A 19,625-nucleotide genomic window follows, 5' to 3' on the forward strand; every position below is an offset into this window, starting at 1 on the left:
AGAGCTTTTTGTTGAAACTTCACAAAGAAATTCATAATCAAACAGATTTCAAAAAGTTACAAGCAACTAAAAATGGAGGTGGTTGGTAGAAGAATTGTTACACAGTCATGAGAGAAAGGTAGTTAAAGAACAAACAGATTCAGGAGACATGATATTGTTCCCAGCTTCCAGTGTGTTCTTTTATAAGTCACTTAACTCCCCTCTCCCCCGCCCCCATACAGACTAACACAGCTGCTACTCTTAACCCCTTTGTGACTATTTCTTTTCTGTGAAATAGGGAAAATTCCTGACGGGCTGTGTTAAATCCTTTAACAGTTGTAATATACTTTGTAATCTTTAAATAGAAGGTACTATAGAAGACTAAACATTATTCATTAGACCCAGTTGAAAATATGGAAAACTTCAACAGTTTTTATAGTAATTGTTAATTTCAGTGACGAGATGAAATTTTAGTGAAAGTTTGACCCATTTTTCAACCAGTTCTATTATTAGTGTATCCTTTCTTCCAGTATGAAAGTCTCACCTATTAAAAATACAACATGCTCATAATACCAAGATTCATACATTTATATTTTGCAGAATCCCAGGCAAGACCTACATGATAATAGCATTTCTAACTGTAGGGACTATGGGTTTATCAAATACCTCCCTAGGATATCTGAATTATCCTACTCAGGTCATCTTTAAGTGCTGTAAACTGATTCCTGTTATGATAGGAGGAGTCTTTATACAAGGTATGCACTGTTCTTACTATTAAATGTTTTTTCTTATTAGAAGATAACCACATAAGGGCCAAATCCTGTATTCCATTGACTTTACCCAAAACTTCCATTAGAGCTGGGCAGGAAACAGTTTTCCTGTCCAGGGGGGAATGCCCATAAAATACGTCTTGGATCAAAATGGTTTATTTCAATATTGACCTTTTCAAACAAAATATTTTACTATAAATTAACTTAAATTTCTAAACAATGTAATTTTGAACCCAAAAAACAGAACTTCTCATGTTGAAAATGTCTAAATAGGATATTTTGACAAATTTCAAAAATCTTTTGGAATGGGAAATTTGTGAAAAGAGACCTTTTCCTGCAGAAAGTTTCGGTTTCAACAAATCAACAATTTTGACCCCCAAAAAAATGAAATTCCCAACCAGCTCTGGTTTGGGTTGCTCAGAGAATACAGGATTAGCCTCTAAAATTGTATTTAATGCTATGATATACCAGAAGAGGTTCTGGATGATGAATCTGACTGAAGCTCATAACTCTGAGCATGTAAATAAAATACACAGCATATTTCAATATTTTAATAATCATAATATAGAATGAAAAATTCTCACTTGTATCTGTAGATTTGTTGCTACTCAAAGTTAGTAAGGGTACATCTGTACAGCAAGCGCCAGCAAGCCTGAGTCAACAGATTCAGGCTTATACTATGGTACTAAAACAACTGTGTAGATGTTGTGGCTCAGGCTCTGAAGGCTAGCGGGGAGGTTTCTGCACAACTATTTTTAGTGCTGTTATTCAAACCCAAATCTGTTGACTCAGGCCCTGACACTTGCTGGCACTCACAGTATAGATGTACCCTAAGATTCTCCACATGGCAAAGGACTACAGAACTGTGCCCAGAATGTAATATTCCTATTACTGTAGTTCTGTCTTGTAGTTACTGTGGAACATTTACACTTTTCAGTATTGAGACTGAAGCAATAATAATAAAAAACAGTTTTTAAAGAAGAACATCAAATATGCAAATTTATACTAAAAAGTAAATATTGTATGTGCAATTAACAGCTCAGGTCTGTCGCACGATTAAATCATCTTGTCATTTAAATTTGGAGCTTTCAGGTCTCTGTAGGTAATGTTTTTATAATGCCTTTGGATTATATAGTGCTAGGTTCTTGAAAGCTGAGAACATAGTTTAAAATGTAGGGTTTAAACAATTTTTTTTCTGGCAGCTTACATGGTACACATAGCCCCTTGGGAAGGAATGGAATATGTTATTCAAATGCTATTCTCAGGACCCCCAAAAATAGAGCTGGCTGCATTGCTAAGTTCTAGAGCAACAGTTCCCAAATCATAAACTCATAGAATATCAGGGTTGGAAGAGACCTCAGGAGGTCATCTAGTCCAACCCCCTGCTCAAAGCAGGACCAACCCCAACTAAATTATCCCAGCCAAGGCTTTGTCAAGCCGGGCCTTAAAAACCTCTAACGATGGAGATTCCTCCACCTCCCTAGGTAACCCATTCCAGTGCTTCAGCACCCTCCTAGTGAAATAGTGTTTGAGCCTTTGCTGGTGCTCTACAGATAGCTGTCTGACCAGATGGTACTGGCTCTCCTTTTTTCCCCTCTGTGATATTAGATTAAAGATAACTAAAATACATCTGTAAATCTATTTTTCCATGTAAGTAATTGTTGTATAGTAACTCCTCACTTAACGTTGTAGTTATGGTCCTGAAAAATGCAACTTTAAGCAAAACGATGTTAAGCGAATCCAATTTCCCCGTAAGAATTAATGTAAATTGGGGGAGGGATTAGGTTCCAGGGAATTTTTTTTTGCCAGACAAAAGGCATTATGTACATTTTAAACAAGTAATTTAATAGAGGTATTAAACAGGCTGGCAGCCCCCTCCCCCCAGCGCCTCCTGCCTCAGCACCTTCCCCCTGGCTCCCCTCACCTCCTGCGGCATTCAGGAGGCAGGGAAGGGAGGGGGAGCCTGCGTGCCGCATCCTTGCTCCTCCCCCTCCCCCCAGCCTCCTGAACGCCGCAAACCAGCTGATTGCCGCTGGCAGGAGGCGGGGGGGAGCAGGCGGGAGGCGCTGTGGGGGGCGTAGGGGAGCTGTTTTGGGGGCTGCCCGCAGTGGACAAAGCAGACAGCCAAACGACATTATAGCGGAGCATTGCACAACTTTAAACGAGCATGTTCTGTAATGGAGCAGGGACATAAGACATAAGCAGGGACTAACGTTAAGTGAGAGGACGTTAAGTGGGGAGTTACTGTAGTTGCCAAAGAGATGTGTAATCACTTTAGGGGAGGAGATGTGGCCTGTGCCATTGTGAATGGTAACAGCTATTGCCCACAAGATTTCTCAATGGAGATGTGGTATGTACTATGAAAATGTTTGAGAACTGCTGTCATAGAGAGTTGCAGCCAGGGCTTCTACTCAGATATTGGGAGGGAGAACATTGGTTCCGTGTTTTGGTGGCATACTGAATGCGAATTTTTCTCCTTTGTCTGCCATTCCCCCCTAAATAAAGGGGAGTTAAAATTAAGACTATTACATGGCGTTATTTTTTTTTGTTTGTATTTTTGTATAGGAAAACGTTATAATATTGCAGATGTGTCTGCTGCAATGTGTATGAGTCTTGGCCTAATATGGTTTACTTTAGCTGACAGCACAATCGCACCAAATTTCAACTTGACAGGTAAAGAAGCATTTTACTTTATGGTTTAATAATTCTTATTTTGCCTAGAGTGAGCATTGCATACAAGTGGGAGCCTTTGTTGGTAGATTTTGTTATAGCTGTAGTGCTGCTGGTAAAACGATATAATAGAAGAGAGACTATCATTCTGAGCCTTAGTTCTCAAGCACTTAAAACTTCCCCAGATATTACCGTTGGATCTGAAATCTCTGGTGGATCTCAGTACAGAAGTAAATATATCTTGAGAAGTTTGATAAAACTCCATTTGACCAGTTTTGAAATACTTTAAATAGTTAACAAAACCCACTTTTTATTCTATCAGACTTACTTCTTGCAGCTGGTAACTGAAACTTTTTTCTTTACCTCACCTTTGCTATAGATTTAGTCCTCAGTGAGAACTAGTGTTCTTGACATAAAATTTCTTCATGTAAGTTAGAAATAGCAGAAGATATTTTAACTGGTATGATACTTCATAAATTCCTATCTAAAATTAAAAGGAAAAAAATCATGTATGCATTCATTTTTGTATAAAGTAGTGAAATCAAAAAGAACTTTCATTGGACTACCAAAAAGCACAGCAAGTCTAACCTTGGGACTAACTTCAAGTTTCTGCCTCTTTCCCCTGAGGTACTAGAACTGTCCACAAAAATCAGTTTTTTAAAATCAAGACAAATTTGCTTATTTTCATTAAGTTCTTATTCAAAAAAGGCTTAACCATTTTTGCACTGACACTCAAACTGGAAAATTTCACCCTGAAAGTTTGGCAAAGTTATAAGTGACTGAAAAAGGCTCTTTAAATGGAAACAGTCAACTTTAATTCAGTGCTTCAGCTACAATATCTCAAATATATGTATTTGAATAAGCAATCATTTCGGTTTGCACCTGGTGTATTACAGGGCTTCAAACTTTGAAATCAGCATTACCAATCTCCAACAGAAAGGTAGGGCCTCTTCAGATTCTATCTTCAAGTGGATGGCACTATAGACTTGGATATCCATCATCATTAAAATCCCTTGAGTCCAGCAAGTCTGTCAGCCTTTCTGTTACTCTCCATGCTGCTACCTTAAAACTGCACATGCTTTCTAGAAAGTACAGCTCTGAAAAGCATACCTCACAGTGGAACTTCACATATGTTCTCAGGATTATGTAAACACACTGCTTCATATTTTACTAATTTAACAATTACATTAAAACAGTTCTAGTGCAAGATTGTTTGGTGTTACACATAGTTAATGCCCACATCATGAAATTTCAAGTTGTTTCATGCAGTAACCATGAATTATGTGCTATATAATAAGGCATTGGAGTTAATGTAATAGTAACATGTATGTACAATGTAGAAATTTAGGGCTGTCCGTTTTTGAAGCTGTTTTTATTTCAGGAGATTCAGATGAGACATAGTAATTGTTTGACAGTTCATTGTGGAACCTTCATTCATACCAGCATTGGTTGATCCCAAAACAAAATGATCCCTTTTTTAGGGAAGAAACCTTATCTTTTCAGAAACATTATCCATCTAGTGTTGAGCAGTGCTCAAAAAGTAATGATTTATGATGATGTCTGAACTCAGATGGTTATTTAGTCTTGTCATAGTTTTGCTATGTTGGCTTTATAATGTGTGTCACTTTAGTGGTATTACAACTGGAAAAAAATGACTTGCTACCTATCTAAATTATAGGATCTACTGTATACATCTACATAGTGGAACAAGAGACAAAATGTGTAGTTGAACAAAGAGACATGGTTTGGGTACAATATGTGGGTATGTTCTTTTTGGCACCCACCAAATAAGTATATCCCAGGAAACACATCTAGGCATATGTTCTTACTGAAGTTTTAATGGTTAAAAGCTATTTTTAAATGGCACTCTTTAAAATCAGATTTTAAAATGTCAGATTTTTATTTTTGAATGTGTGTGAAAATCTCTCTACAAACTGAAGGACTGAGGACCATGTTGGTCCTAACACCTTCAGTAATTTGATGTAAATACATCTTCTGTATGTAGTCCTTGAGTATTGTCAATATAGGACGACAAACAGCACTTCTCTTTTCCTTTTTAAGGTATTTAGGACCCATTGCAACCAAAGATCTATCTTGACACACACAATACAAAAGGATAAAGAAAGGCAAGTTTGAAGGGCTAAGGCACAGGACTGGGGCTCAAAAAAGAGTCTTCTTTCAGAAGACTGGGTCTGAGTTCTTCCCTGCTTTGCTATTTACCTGCTATGTAAGTTAAGCAAGTTACCTCTCTGCACCTTCCTCCCACCCTGTATCTGTCCAGGTCATAGAATCTAGTGTGAAGTAGGGTTTCTGCAGTTTAGAAGCTGGATATTTTATTTTATTAGCTGAATGATGGAGGTAGGAGGCAGCTTAGTATATTTCCTAAAAAGTGGGCTTACTTTTGACATTACACCAGTATAAATCAAGAGTAACTCCACTGAGGCCAGTGGAATTAACCTAAGAATTTTCTCACTATGTAATTTGATGTACCCTGTCCTTGAATAATTTTATGTAATTATTTTTCCTCTGTAAAGGGACAGCAAACTGAAGAAAAGCACCATAAAGGTGCCTCTGTGAAACAGACTATATATTGACATTTGAAATGTATGCAGAGTGAAAAGAAAAGTGAACTATAGACTTAAGTCTCTTGAGGCTTTCAAAACATGTTAACTTTTTACTCTGCAGTGAAACTTTAAAATGACAAATTCCTAAGAATTCATTTGTCTTATGACATCGCCTAGTTGCTAGTCACTAAATAATAATGTCACATTACCTCCTGGTGGTTTATAGTAATGCACTTGTTAGAAGCATTTACAAACAAACTAGTATGATTCTGGCTGGAGCTTTTTTTTTTTTTTTTTTTTTACACATTCATGATTTAATCAAAATTCTTTAAACGTGCGCACTGTCAAGGGCAAATCTATTTACATGTCACAGTCTTGCCTAAGGAAGCAAAACTATGCTGAGAGGTTAAACGGAACAAGTAATCTTTGCTGTCTGATATGAACATTACAAACATAAAACCTGAGTGGATTTAAAGCATCAGCTGGATGAACAATTTTGCCCATATTGTGCCATCAGAATTTTTTATATTAGATTTAAGGCTCTTTAATAGCAGTGGAATCCAGGATAAGCATTGCTGTGCAAAAGCAGCAAATAGACTTAATGAAACATACCCCACTCAGTGTTCCATTCGTGTACAAAAGATGTTAGCAAAGGAAACGGATGTTGACTTTTGCCAATGCAGTCTTGTACCAAGAAAGGAAATAAATTTTAAAAGTAGAATTGATATTTAGGGCTCAGTAATGGCTCTTGGCATTGTCTGACTGAGTAGTGCTTGGAAGTATCATGCCTTTTAAAGGCCTAATCTCTAGAGTGACTGGCTGGGAGGATGCATGGAAGAGGCACATCATGATATAATCAGGGGCGGCTCTATGTATTTTGCCACCCCAGGCACGGCAGTCAGGTGGCTTTCGGCGGCACGCCTGTGGGAGGTCCACCTGTCCCGTGCCTTCGGCGTACCCGCCACCGAATTTCCGCCAAAGTCGCAGGACCGGCAGACCTCCCGCAGGCATGCTGCCGAAGGCAGCCTGACTGTCGCCCTCACAGCGACCAGCAGGCCACCCCCTATGGCTTGCCGCCCCTGGCACGTGCTTGGTGTGCTGGTGCCTGGAGCCGCCCCTGTGTGCAACAGAAACTCTTCCTCCTCTGGCCACTCTACTGGCAGTACTATCCATCCAATCTCCACTGATGGGAACCTTATCCTGGTTGGTCTCTGCATGGAAGGAATATGGGATAAATATTTCCTGCACACACATCCCCTCAAGCCTGCATCTGCAGCAGGAGACACAGTTTAGCCCATAGCTTGCTTAATGTTATGGTAATTGTGTTTGGATGAGTAACTTTAGTGTGTTCTGCTGATCACCTGCAGTGTGGACTTTTAAAATACATTATAAAGTATTCAAATTGGGAGATAATTTTGTTAGTTATTCATTAACTTTAAATAACCTGTTTTGGAAGAGTGTGTTTTTTCTTAAATGCAAGGTGTGTGGTTTAGAAACGTTGCATGGACTAAAACTTTGCACTATCTTAACATAGCAAAGAATTTTTTTTTATTTTTTGTGTGTGCGCAAAATTTCCCCTTTCCCCCCCCCCAAAAAAACCCTGTGAAGTACAAAGGAAATGGTCCATTTGATTCAAATTGTGTGTGCCCTGCTGTGTCTTAAGGTTTTGGACCAGGTTCAGATCTTACTGTTTGCCGTCATTGCTTTCAGTTATTGCTGATTTATATTAATGTAAAGTGAGATCAAAACACCTTTATGGTGTTCGGGGTTTTTTTAAGAAAACTTTTTTCAGATTCTGTCAGTAGTATGGATTGGACTTTTGTGCCTTTAAATAAAACTGTTGAATTATGAGATTAAACTGGCTAATGTGCACTATCATCTTATTTTATAGTGGTACACCCATATTGGCATTGTAATGGCTTCAAGCTACAGACTGATAAAGTATGTGAATAAGTATAGTTTAAAAGTCATATAATGGGTAGTGATGTAAAAATGTAGGAAATATGACCGACTCAAAACTTCCTTGACCAGATACTATGTGCTCCTCTCGCTAAGGGAGAAAGAAGTGGTTTTTATTTAAAAAAAACCAAAAACAAAACAAAAACCATAAGTTATAAACATACTAATGAAGTCCCGTAGGGCCTGTTTTTCCATCAATGTATTTCACTCAGGCATCAGATGTTTCTTCAGGCTTATTACTCCTGTTCTGGCTTCTGCTGCTAATTATAAAGAAGTTTTTTTCGCATATACAATGCCATTGTTGTAACAGTGCCCCTAGATACCTGATTAAATAGATTATAGATTCATCTCCTTCTGCTTGCTTCCTGGTGGTTAGAAAATGGCAAAGGCCTAAAATTGTAGCATGGAGGCAACTTTATAACTAAATTTTTAAGGAAATTAGGAACTTAAAAAGTTTTCCAATTCAAACAGTCCCAAGGATCAATAATTTTTCTGATAGGAAAAGTTTATTCCTTCCTTAGAGTATTTGTACTGGTCCAACAAAATGTCTACCAGTGAAATATGAAATCTTAAGTAATGTCATGCTGATTAACCTGCTTGTTTCCTGGTTTTGCCCTCATCATTTAATTATGATGGTCATGGTATAAGAAACAATAGAAAATAGACATTACTAACTATGGACATCTTGTGTGCTGCTAGTTAATTTAATGTTATACTTTTATGAAAGCAGGGATTCCATCATGTTTTCATACAATATCCAGCATTAATCCTAACTCTTGGAATGTCAGAGATATTGGTTGGTAAAATAGTGAAAGAATCAAAGTTTGGAAATTAGTTGACTTGTGATGGATAAAGAATTATTGATTTTTGTTATTGTTAAGCTGATACCATTACCTGCCACGCAGTGAGTTTGTTGTGGCCAAGTAGTGCAGCATATACATAAACACACACATTCATCTTGTACCTGAACAGCACATAGGCAAATAAAGTAAGTTCAGAAAACTGAAAACCTTTCACTGTGAATCCTCTTGCTTTTGTTGTTTTGTCAGTATTTCCATGTTTTTCCTTTTTTGTGTGTTTATTAAATATACTGGACATTGCTTTTTCTTTTCTTTCCAACAGGACATACTATATTTTACATGAATAATATTCAGATTCAATTTGATCTGAAAGTTTAATCGTTATTACTTATTTGTAATGCATGAGAGCCCAGATGCCTATATCAGGGTTTGCTGCCCTGTGGTGCTGGTCTGTGTAAAATAAGACAATTTCTGCCTTCCAAAATTTATGGTCTAAACCAGTATAAGCAAAGTGAAAATTGTTTGAGTTAGCCTCTTACAGTACACTTATCACTATAGGGTGAGTGTAGAATGGCATTTGTCTTATTAATTAATACTGTTTGTTTTTCCCTTTTTATTTTCTTTGAAGGTGTGGTCCTTATATCCCTTGCTCTCTGTGCAGATGCAGTTATAGGAAATGTGCAGGAAAAAGCTATGAAGTTACACAATGGTTCCAATTCAGAAATGGTAAATACCTGACTCTTTAATCTAGTGTTCTGTCATGCAGACCAGTGGCTCTCAACTTTCCCAGACTACTGTACTCCTTTCAGAAGTCTGATTTGTCTTGTTTATCTCCCAAGTTTCACCGCACTTAAAAACTACTTGCTTACAAAATGTGAGATAAAAATACAAAGGCGTCTCAGCACACTATTACTGAAAAATCGCTTACTTTCCCTTTTTTACCATATAATTATAATATAAATCAATTGGAATATAAATATTGCACTTATACACTGAAATGTATTATATAGATCAGTGTAAACAAATTGTATGAATTTTAGTTTGTATTGACTTCGCTAGTGCTTTTTATGTAGCCTGTTGTAAAACTAGGCAGCTATCTAGATGAGTTGATGTACCCTCTGGAAGACCTCTGCGTACCCCCAGGAGTACACTTACACCTGGTTGAGAACCACTGACATAGACTATACCAATACATACGGAGTTGGGATTTTCTCCTATTTTTAAGAGATATTCTGTGTAAATCAGGATATACTGATCATGTAATGGCAAACCAAAACTCCTTAATCTGTTTATCATGCATATAAAAAGAAAGTGCTTGTGCTGCTCTACTCACTTTTTACCTTCAAAGGTACACATTTGTGTACATAATTAAATGAAACAAGTTTTGAAGTTGCAATAATTCTATCCTATTTTTGTCTAATATTTGTATAGACAGGAAGCATATCCTTTGTTTATGCATCCTTCCTGTATAACTGAAATCAATAGTTTGAATTATTTTGTATTTTGTCCATTCATTTCAATGTTTTTAAAAATCTCATTCAGCACCTAAGTACCTTTAAAAATCTGGCCATTAGTGACCATCTATATTATAGTGCTGTAGATATACCTAAGAAAAACACAACTGTGGGACTAGTAGCATAATAGTGAAATCTGAAATTGTATTGGCAAATTACATTTATGGGGAGAGCAAGTAGATAGGAGAGATCAAACCCAAAAAAACACTAGGCAGTGAGTTGACACTACTGCATAATTGCCCCCAGATAATATGGGAAAGCAGTCCAACATTTGATGTTTGTATCGCATATATACACATGCAGTTTGTAACACCTGCTGTAGTCAGTTTGGTCCAGAGCTGCTAAAAACTGACAATCCTAATGGACTTAACATTGTAATTGATTTAAAAAAAAATCCAGAACTTTGAATTAAACTACCTTTTCCATAAACAGTGTAAAAAAACAGACTAAACATCAAAAGTGACAGACCACAAAGGTACAGCAAAAAGAACGGGAGTACTTGTGGCACCTTAGAGACTAACAAATTTATTTGAGCATAAGCTTTCGTGGGCTACAGCCCACTTCATGCTCAAATAAATTTGTTAGTTTCTAAGGTGCCACAAGTACTCCTGTTCTTTTTGCGGATACAGACTAACACGGCTGCTACTCTGAAACCAATCATAGAATACCAGGGTTAGAAGAAACCTGTCACAAAGGTACTGACACCCTTTTTATTTAAAAACAAAAAAAACTTCTGAAATGGAGTTAATTTTCTAAAGAGCAGTGACAAAATCTTCAGACTGACTTGACAAATGTTATTCAGTCCCAAAAAGATACAAACTGTGATGCACAAAGCTTAGAATAAAAGAACCAGAAGATGCGGCTGAAAAGTTTAAAATGATTGGAGAACTCCTCTGAACTTTGGTAAAACTTACATTATATACGGATATCAATAGAAGCACATCCATTAAAACTTTACCTCATCAGAGTTTAGTAGTCTATCCTCAGTACAGAACAGAGGCACTGTGACTAACCCCATTAGAAATTACTTTAGAAAATAATCAGAGCTTGAAAATTAAATGCCTTTATAATAATGAGCAGTATGGGATTTTGAAATTCATATGAAGCCCAGAAGCTCTTCATTGCTTTTTGAAGCAGTAATCAGCTCTTTTTAAAATCCTTGTCCTCCTAAGTGCCAACAAGATTTGAGGAAAGAATGATTCTCAGTACAAAACATTGGTAAAGATTAAATAATTTTACCATTTTATACACTTACTGTCTTATTGCTACATAGGAAGACCATAGCAGAAAGGGGGAAACAAAATCACCAGGGATATGAACAAGTTCTACCAAGTGAAAGAATCTGCAGCTAATCAAAACAACAAATGTCTAGTACTAGTGAAGTGAAAGTGTGAAGTGACTTCAATGCCCGTGAGCTCAAAAAAAGAGTTGATGTTCGTTGGCAATAAATACACATTAATAGCCAACCCATTAATCTGTAAGTCAAATTGAAAATGTTAATTAAATATGGTTCTGAGAACTCTTGTAGGCTTTCTTCCCTTAGTGGAATTAATAAAGTTTTCATAGTAGACAACAAGGCCAGAGTAAATGGACACTTTTTTTTGGAGTTAACCTCATAAAAAAAAATTGCTGTTGCTGCATTTTATTCAAACTGATCATTAAAATGTTGTGACTTTGGCATTGTAATTACCGGTAGTATACTTATCGGTTTCCTGCAATAGCATATTGCCGTACATATTTTATAAAGCAAAACCTTTTTTCTTCAATTACATTTGTTTTTTCAAATTGTATTCAGTGAAGATAATGATGCCTATAGTTAAGATTCCCTAATACTTTGTCATAGGAGCAGTGGCAGAAGGGTGTAATTACTAGAGCACACTCCCCTACAAAATCTGGAATAGAACCTATTATTCCATAGTCTCCACATTGTTTTGCTGTCTAACAAATAGCTGTGAAACCCACTAGCAAAATATATGTTTATAGATGCTTGTAGTGGCAGGTCCACATACAAAATAACAGCCTTCATTAGCTACAGTGGTAGAGGATTGTGCTGATGTCTTACTGTGGGGAAGGGGTCAATATGGTTGTACATGCTGATGAAATTTGTTTTTCTAATGTGTTAAGTTTTTAAAGAATTTAGGATGAGGCATCCAAAAAAGATGTTAAAAGAACATTAAGGTTGCAAAGTCAAGTACTCAAAAATTAGGAAATGCAAGATTTAAGTTTACCTGACCCCTTTGTACATATACATTATAATATCTTTTTGATTGCATATTGTTTTTTCCACAGGACATCTGCCTTGTTCTATGCACACACTGGATGATGCTTTGGGAATTGTTCGAGATTGTGTAATGTATGAATTTGTTGTCTGTAGGACCTTTGCCTCATTCATTGAGGAAGTTGGAAAGTGTTTAGTGAGTGAAGCGGGGGATTATTGTGGGAAGAGAAAGGATTGTCTCATGGTCAAGGCAGATTAAGGCTGCCCTGGAGAACTGGATTCTGTCCCTGCATCTGTCACCTGGTGGGCAGGGGCGTGGTAGGACAGGGAAGGAGCCGGCTCCAGGTTGAGAATATGAATGCTGACAGTTCCTACCTGCTCCTTGGTGCCTATCCTGGGCACCACAGCCCCTCCAGTTCCTGCTGTTGCCTCTGCCCTCCCACACATACATGAGTTTATTGAAATATTTCCATTGTGGAGATGGTAACCCTCCCACTGCCAGTTCCGCCACATAGTTCCTACATGATGCTGGGCAAGTTTCTTAAACCAAACTATTCACAGGTGGCCACTAATTGTGTGTCACGTTTTCTCGATGCCCAGCAGGAGACATGTAGGGCCAGCTCTGAAGGAGTGTTTGAGCTCTCACAACTGTAATAGAAATAGGAGCTGTTTTATAAATGCATAAAATATTAAGTACTCTGAAAAAATCAGGATCTTGGTGTCTGAAATCCATCTCCCAAAATTAGGGGACACTTCTGATAGTTTTGGTCTTTAGTCTCTGTCTCTCATCTCCTGATCTGGACAATGGTGTGTGTGTGTGGGGGGGGGGGGGGATGCCATCTCATCTCACAGGGGTGTTGTGAAGATAACTCATTAATGTCAGTAAATAACCGAGATACTATGAGATTATAGTAGAAAAGCCCATGAGGAAATTAATTCTGTATTCAGTGCAGTGTTCGGATGATGTGCAGTGAATACAAAGTGCCACACCAAATGATGAAGATAAAAAGAAATGTTAGTGATCACTGTCTGTCCTTCTCACTGAATGAGGCATGGGTTCTGTGGAAAAAATAGTATGTGGTCATGTAAATTAAAGACTGTCATGATGAACATGCTCAAGCGGACTGAATTAAGGTTGCACAGGCAACCTTAATTCTGGCATTTCCAAATTTATGAATGCTTGGCTTTGCTAACAGTGTAGTTTTGTTTATGTAATTTATAAGTATTTACTTGGAGTTTTGTAAATTAAAAATAGTTAAACAACTGCATGTATTTATAATTGTTCAAAGTTTTACTTAAGCAACGAAATCCTGAATTCGAAGTATCCGCTTTGTCTTTTAGGTCTGGCCTGAGGATATTAGTAACTGACTTCCTGCATATGAGAGATTTTATTTTGTGTGAGGTAGTGGTAAAATGGAAGATCGTGATCCTGTTACCCACTCTCACTTTTCATATATTTACTTAAATACTAATGTTTGAGGATGTTATGTGCTGCATTTAGAATTAATTGAGTATATTAACACAGCCACATATTGGAAAGCATTTAATTTCCTACTTTAATTGTTTAGTAGGACTAGCTAATATTTTTATTTTAACTGTTCCAGGTTCTGTATTCCTATTCAATAGGTTTTGTGTACATTTTATTGGGATTGACGTGCACTAGCGGATTAAGTCCTGCAGTAACATTTTGTTCAAAGGTAAACACTGATTAATCTCATTTTAAAATAAAAATGTTTAAATAGTTTTCTGTGTACTGAGGACTCCTCACTGTAAAGATTATTGTTAATATAGTGTGACAAGTCTTGCTGTTCTCTTAACATAACTTTCTGATCTGGAGGACAGGTAAACTTGTCCAACTTGCAAATTAATCCTTTTTTTAGTCCTTGATCAATAAAGTAGCTGAATTTTAAAAAATGCCATAGCTGAGTTCATAATCTTATTTTTCCATTATTTAATGAAAATTAAATAAGAACCTTTGCATGAATGCATTGTTGAACAGCTTATTATTGCTCATGCAGTTGATTAAAGTCTATCATTTTATTTCATTTTGCAACACCTCAGGGTTTGTTTTGCATTGTCCTAACAGGTTTTTTGTTGTTGTTGCAGCATCCAGTTCAGACTTATGGTTATGCATTCTTTTTTTCCCTGACTGGATATTTTGGAATATCCTTTGTTCTAGCGTTGATTAAAATCTTCGGTGCCCTTCTAGCTGTAACAGGTATGAACAAATTACATATTTAGTATATTAATATAAAAACAATCTACTCCTACTTTTCCATTTAGGACAAAGCTTGTGAGAATTGTTCTTGCTCTCTCTTGCTTCTACTCTGTGAGCTGATTTACCTGAGTTCATGTAGCATGACTTCTCTGTTGCAGTATATTTGGAAACCAAGGTTCTTTCTAACCCAGTGCCTTCACCTAGAAGGGCTTTGTGCACAAATATATGAACACCAGGAACCCTGCTAGATACATAAACAATACACTTGACAGATCTGTGGAATCAGAAATACACACCAAAATATAAGCAAAAAGGTAAGACTTATTTGGTACAGGGAGGAAAAAAAGTGTTAAAATAAAATGGGGCACAGATGTGCAAAAGGCAGTATCATGCTTTCCAGACATAAAATCACAGCCTCTGAGAAATTCCAGGAAGGCTTTCTACATATATTCTCAATAGATTTATGTAGTGCACTCTGTTTAAGGCCTTGAACCTGCAGACATTTGTAATTAGATGCTGTTAAGGCAATAGTAGATGTACATTGCAGGTTTGGTGGAAAAAAACAAAATCAAGGAGAGCAAATTGTATTTTCAACCCCTGAAATCTTGCTTGGTCATCGGACTAGGATAACAAGATATGCTGAATTGTACATGTCAGGACTTAGATCAGAGATTCAGGGCATCTTATCCTATCTAACTTTTATTATATTAGCTTTGATTTGTAGCTTTTTTTTATAAATACAAAATAAGGGCTGGTCCTGTGCTCTAGGCACCCTTAACAGCCATTAAAAATACCATCTATAAATATAATTCCAACAGTCCATCTCCTTCATTCAGAAGTTTAAACAACAAGCAGTCAGGTAGAAGCAAAAGTCAGAACAATACTCTTCCCTCCCCACAACACCAACTCAACTTTCAACCTTCACCAGTTCCATCTTACTACATCCACCACAAAAGCCTATGAAAACAGTTGGGCTTTGTAGCATGCCCTGCTAGTCAACAGATAAAAGCTATTTTAAACCAAGGGAGTGTGTGAATTCCAAAGCTGAATACCCTGCCACCGTTCACTCTCTTCCAAACCAAGGAAGTTGCTATTTGATTTCTTAGTAGCAGATGGAAATCTTACTGTATATTTAGAATGCAACCTGTGTTAGAATCATAGACTATCAGGGTTGGAAGGGACCTCAGGAGGTCATCTAGTCCAACCCCCAGACAGATTTTTACCCCACTTCCCTAAATGGCCCCCTCAAGGATTGAACTCACAACCCTGAGTTTAGCAGGCCAATGCTCAAACCACTGAGCTATTTCCTCCCCCCCGACAACACCTATCAAAGATGCAAATAAATTCTGTCTAGTCTTGCAGCTGGTTTGCCCAACCTTGTAGTGTTACTCCCATCTTGTTCCAGATAGAAAATGGAGCATATATAAGGACTACCAATGCTTAGTATGGCACATGCCTGCACCAGGTACATCAGAAGACATAGTTATACTGTGCTGTGTCATCAATCTACTGAAAGTACTTAAGCAATTACTAATGCTTCTAAGAGGAACATACATGCAAAGAACAAGAGAGGTGACAAGATGGAGTCCTGTGGGACTCAAGAAGGGAGTGTTCTAAGGAAAGAAGATACTCAATACTATTCTCTGGGAATGCTCCACAAGAAAGAAAGAAAGTCACCCTAGGGCCCCCTTGTCCTGTCGGGGTACAAAGGCACAACATCTTATGATCTGTAGCATCAACAGTATTAATCAGTAGTATTGATAGTATCATCTATAGATGGCATGGACACTTGACTTCCACTCATTGGCAGGAGAAGATATACTAGCACACCCATGCAGTCTGTATCCATATGCAGGTCAGTACCCAAATTGACGAGTATCAAGGGGATCTGTGGCAATGAGACATCCATGACCTAGATAGAAATTCCAGTCTCTCAGCTGCTGATTTCATTTCAAGTAATATATCAAGAATATGCCCAGCTACATATGCTGAGTAGTCAACCATCTAGGATAGTTGTGTGGTGAGCATGAAAATCTTGAGCCAGCTCAGAAGATTTGCCATCTATATAAATATTGAAGTTACTAAGCCCTTAATGCCATAGCAGCAAGGAATCTTACCTGCTTATGCATAAACTTTGCAGGGGAACAGGGTGATGTGCACACTAAAAATAGTTCAGTCTTAACTCAGGAACCAACTTAGGGAATGTGCTAGCAATGAATTTTTTTCTTCCCCTTGCTCGGAGAAGAGGAACTGCAGTTTAAAGTAATGAAAAATGATCAGTGCTAAACAGATCCTATATGAAACACTGGACACCAATACTTTTTCCAACAGGGAAATATTAATTTAGTCCAGTGATTTTCAACCTGTGGTCCACAGAGTATGTTTAAGATTTCCAAAGGGGTCCTCACCTACATTTGAAATTTTTTTAGGGGTCTGCAAATGAAAAAAAGATTGAAAACCACTGATTTAGTCTATTAATGTTTTTTCTCCCTAACATACTTAAGGGAAGATGATTCCACTGTCAGGAGTAGTATATTTACTTATCAATAATTTGTTTAAGCTTTACATTGTTTCTAAAATCAAATGTATTACCAGAATGGCAAGTATGACAAACCATGATTTAGGGATTATCTGTACTAATTTACTGTGGTTTACATCTATGTTCACTCAGTCATCATCATGGAGCTGGTCATAATATTTTAGCACATAGTGTTACTTTAATATAGTAAAACTAGCTACAGCAAAATTACATCTCTAAGTGAACATTATTAAAGTGTACAATCATGACCTTGCAAGTCAGCAATCATAGAAGCTGGTTGCATATCATGGTTGTCTCTGGTTTTGAATGGGAAGGAGGAGAAAGGACCTTATTAAGGTGTCTCGAAATGACTTTATCAAGTTGTCTCCAACACAAGTCAGGAGAGATTCAGGGTTTTTTCTCTTTCTATATCCCTATTTCCAAAATCCTTTTTAAATTAATGCTCCTTGTCATAGTCGACTATGACACAGTCATACCCAGAGCTGTTTAAAACAAGGGAAATGTTAGACTTCGAGAGGGTAAAATTTCATTTGGATATATTTCACAGGACTAAATTGTGTCCCTGATCCTCCTGTAGTTCATAGAGATGTCATAACTGTGTGTCAAAAACAGTTACGTCAGGCTCATTTCTTCCTTAGGTTACCCCTTTTTATAAATACAAATATCAGTCCCAAGGGATTGGTGGGGGGGGGGGGGGCAGGAGGTTGCCAGGGAACTTCTTTCTTCCCTTCCCTCTGCCCCAAAAGCTGGTTTCTGTAAGGTAATGTTCTTCATTTACCATAGTGGAAGGGAGAATATGGACAGTTTTGACCTAAAATATTAATTGTCTAATTTATTATAAAGCATTTTCATCAAGTTTGCCACTGTCGTAGTTTGAGTTTTGCTTTTTTAACCAAGTTCACCGTATGCATTAATTTCAAATGAGCACAGATGAGAAGAGTTGTTTCATGCCTTGAAACAGTTTTTAAAGAGTGTATTTTACTATGTTAAAGAATGCTGTGGAATAGTAAAACCTTCCTAGGAATTCGTGTGCCTGACCTCGACAGTGTTAGCACTCTAGCCCTTTCTGCTTTGCCTGTAGCAATGGGGAAATGTTTACCATGCCTTGGAAGAGCATCACATTCATTACTGCCCCCCAACTACCCCCATACTGAGCAAGAGAGGAAAAAGAATTTAATGAAAATTGTATTTCTATTAGCAGAATGAGAAATTATCAGACTTAATTGGAAAAAAGAGAAAGCACTTAATTTAGAAGGAAATGGTTACATAAATATTTTAATTAATAACTGATTTGGTGAAAGAACAGAAATAATAGTACTTAGAAAAACTCGTGTAATTTAACCATTTTTAAATTATCCATCTAAACGCCTTTCTAATTAACTCAATTTTCTTTTTTATTCCCTTCATTTTTCACTTAATTGAAAATGATTTTATTTGATATGCATAAACGTCTTAAAATGTAAAGATAATTACTAAAAAAAGTTGAGATCAGGTAAAGATAAAGCAAAGGTACAAGAGAATACTTCTGCCCATGTTAATCCTAGTTTTAAGAGAACACTTGTGGAAAAATTTAAGATTCACCTGACCGTCTATGAGTGTTATTGTTGAGTAGTTTCATATTTGACTACTATATAAATAGTTATGCAGTCAGAACATGACCATGTAGACCAGATAATTCATATGATATTTCAATGCAATTTATGGAAGTTGTGGTTAATTTTGGCATAATCCAGCAGGTTATAACTTTACCTAAATCAGTTAATTGGATTATGTCCTCATAAACTACAATTCAGATTTTCTTTAGTGATGAGATCGCAGGTAGGCAGAGATTAGAGAAATAGTACGTGGCCTTCTGAAATCCATTGTCACGTTCAGTGTCCTGACCAGAGTTATTTCTCTGTACTGAGGCCTGCTGTTATGTAAATAAGATTTTAAATATCTTCAAAAAAAGTTAAGATGCAGATACCTATGCCCTTCAAAATAAAACCAAAAGCAAGGATCTATGTCGGTAGATTCTGACCAAAATAAAGTAAGATTGTAATAGTAAGTGTTACAGTATATCAAAATCTTATTAACATGTTTAAACTCCTCATTTTGTTTTAAAAATGTACATAATCTAGTTCACAATTTCTACTGGCAACGGTTTCAAAGATGGTTTATCACATTCCCGTGATACCCGTGATCTGGTGAGAATAAAGTGAGCATTGGGATAAATGAATCTGGTTACTTTGGGAGTGTCTGTACTAGGAATCTCTTTACTGGCTTTGCTACATCGATGCAAATCTCACTGTGGATGTGGTGCACCAGTTTCAAACCAGGAGAAGCCACACACCCCAGTGCAAACCCTATTTGACACTGGTCAAGTCATCTACCAGTTTGCACCGGTGAAACTTA

The 19,625-nt window shown here is 37.1% G+C and overlaps 1 protein-coding gene across 6 annotated transcripts in view; it reads left to right on the top strand.

The window, feature by feature from the left end:
• SLC35B3 (solute carrier family 35 member B3) overlaps positions 1-19,625 on the top strand; it is a 35,284-nt gene that overhangs the window by 13,191 nt on the left and 2,468 nt on the right. For 5 of the 6 annotated variants that reach the window (XM_045007489.1, XM_045007488.1, XM_045007486.1 and 2 more), the window contains 5 exons: positions 580-734; positions 3,315-3,422; positions 9,371-9,468; positions 14,079-14,171; positions 14,581-14,692. In XM_045007489.1, the coding sequence (XP_044863424.1) occupies positions 580-734; positions 3,315-3,422; positions 9,371-9,468; positions 14,079-14,171; positions 14,581-14,692 (566 nt within the window). Of the gene's footprint in view, positions 1-579; positions 735-3,314; positions 3,423-9,370; positions 9,469-14,078; positions 14,172-14,580; positions 14,693-14,850; positions 15,007-19,625 lie in introns of all 6 variants that reach the window. The other variant, XR_006577368.1, reaches the window with a different exon arrangement.

The sequence above is a fragment of the Mauremys mutica genome, chromosome 2 (assembly GCF_020497125.1).
Source record: "Mauremys mutica isolate MM-2020 ecotype Southern chromosome 2, ASM2049712v1, whole genome shotgun sequence".
Taxonomy (NCBI): Eukaryota; Metazoa; Chordata; order Testudines; family Geoemydidae; genus Mauremys; species Mauremys mutica.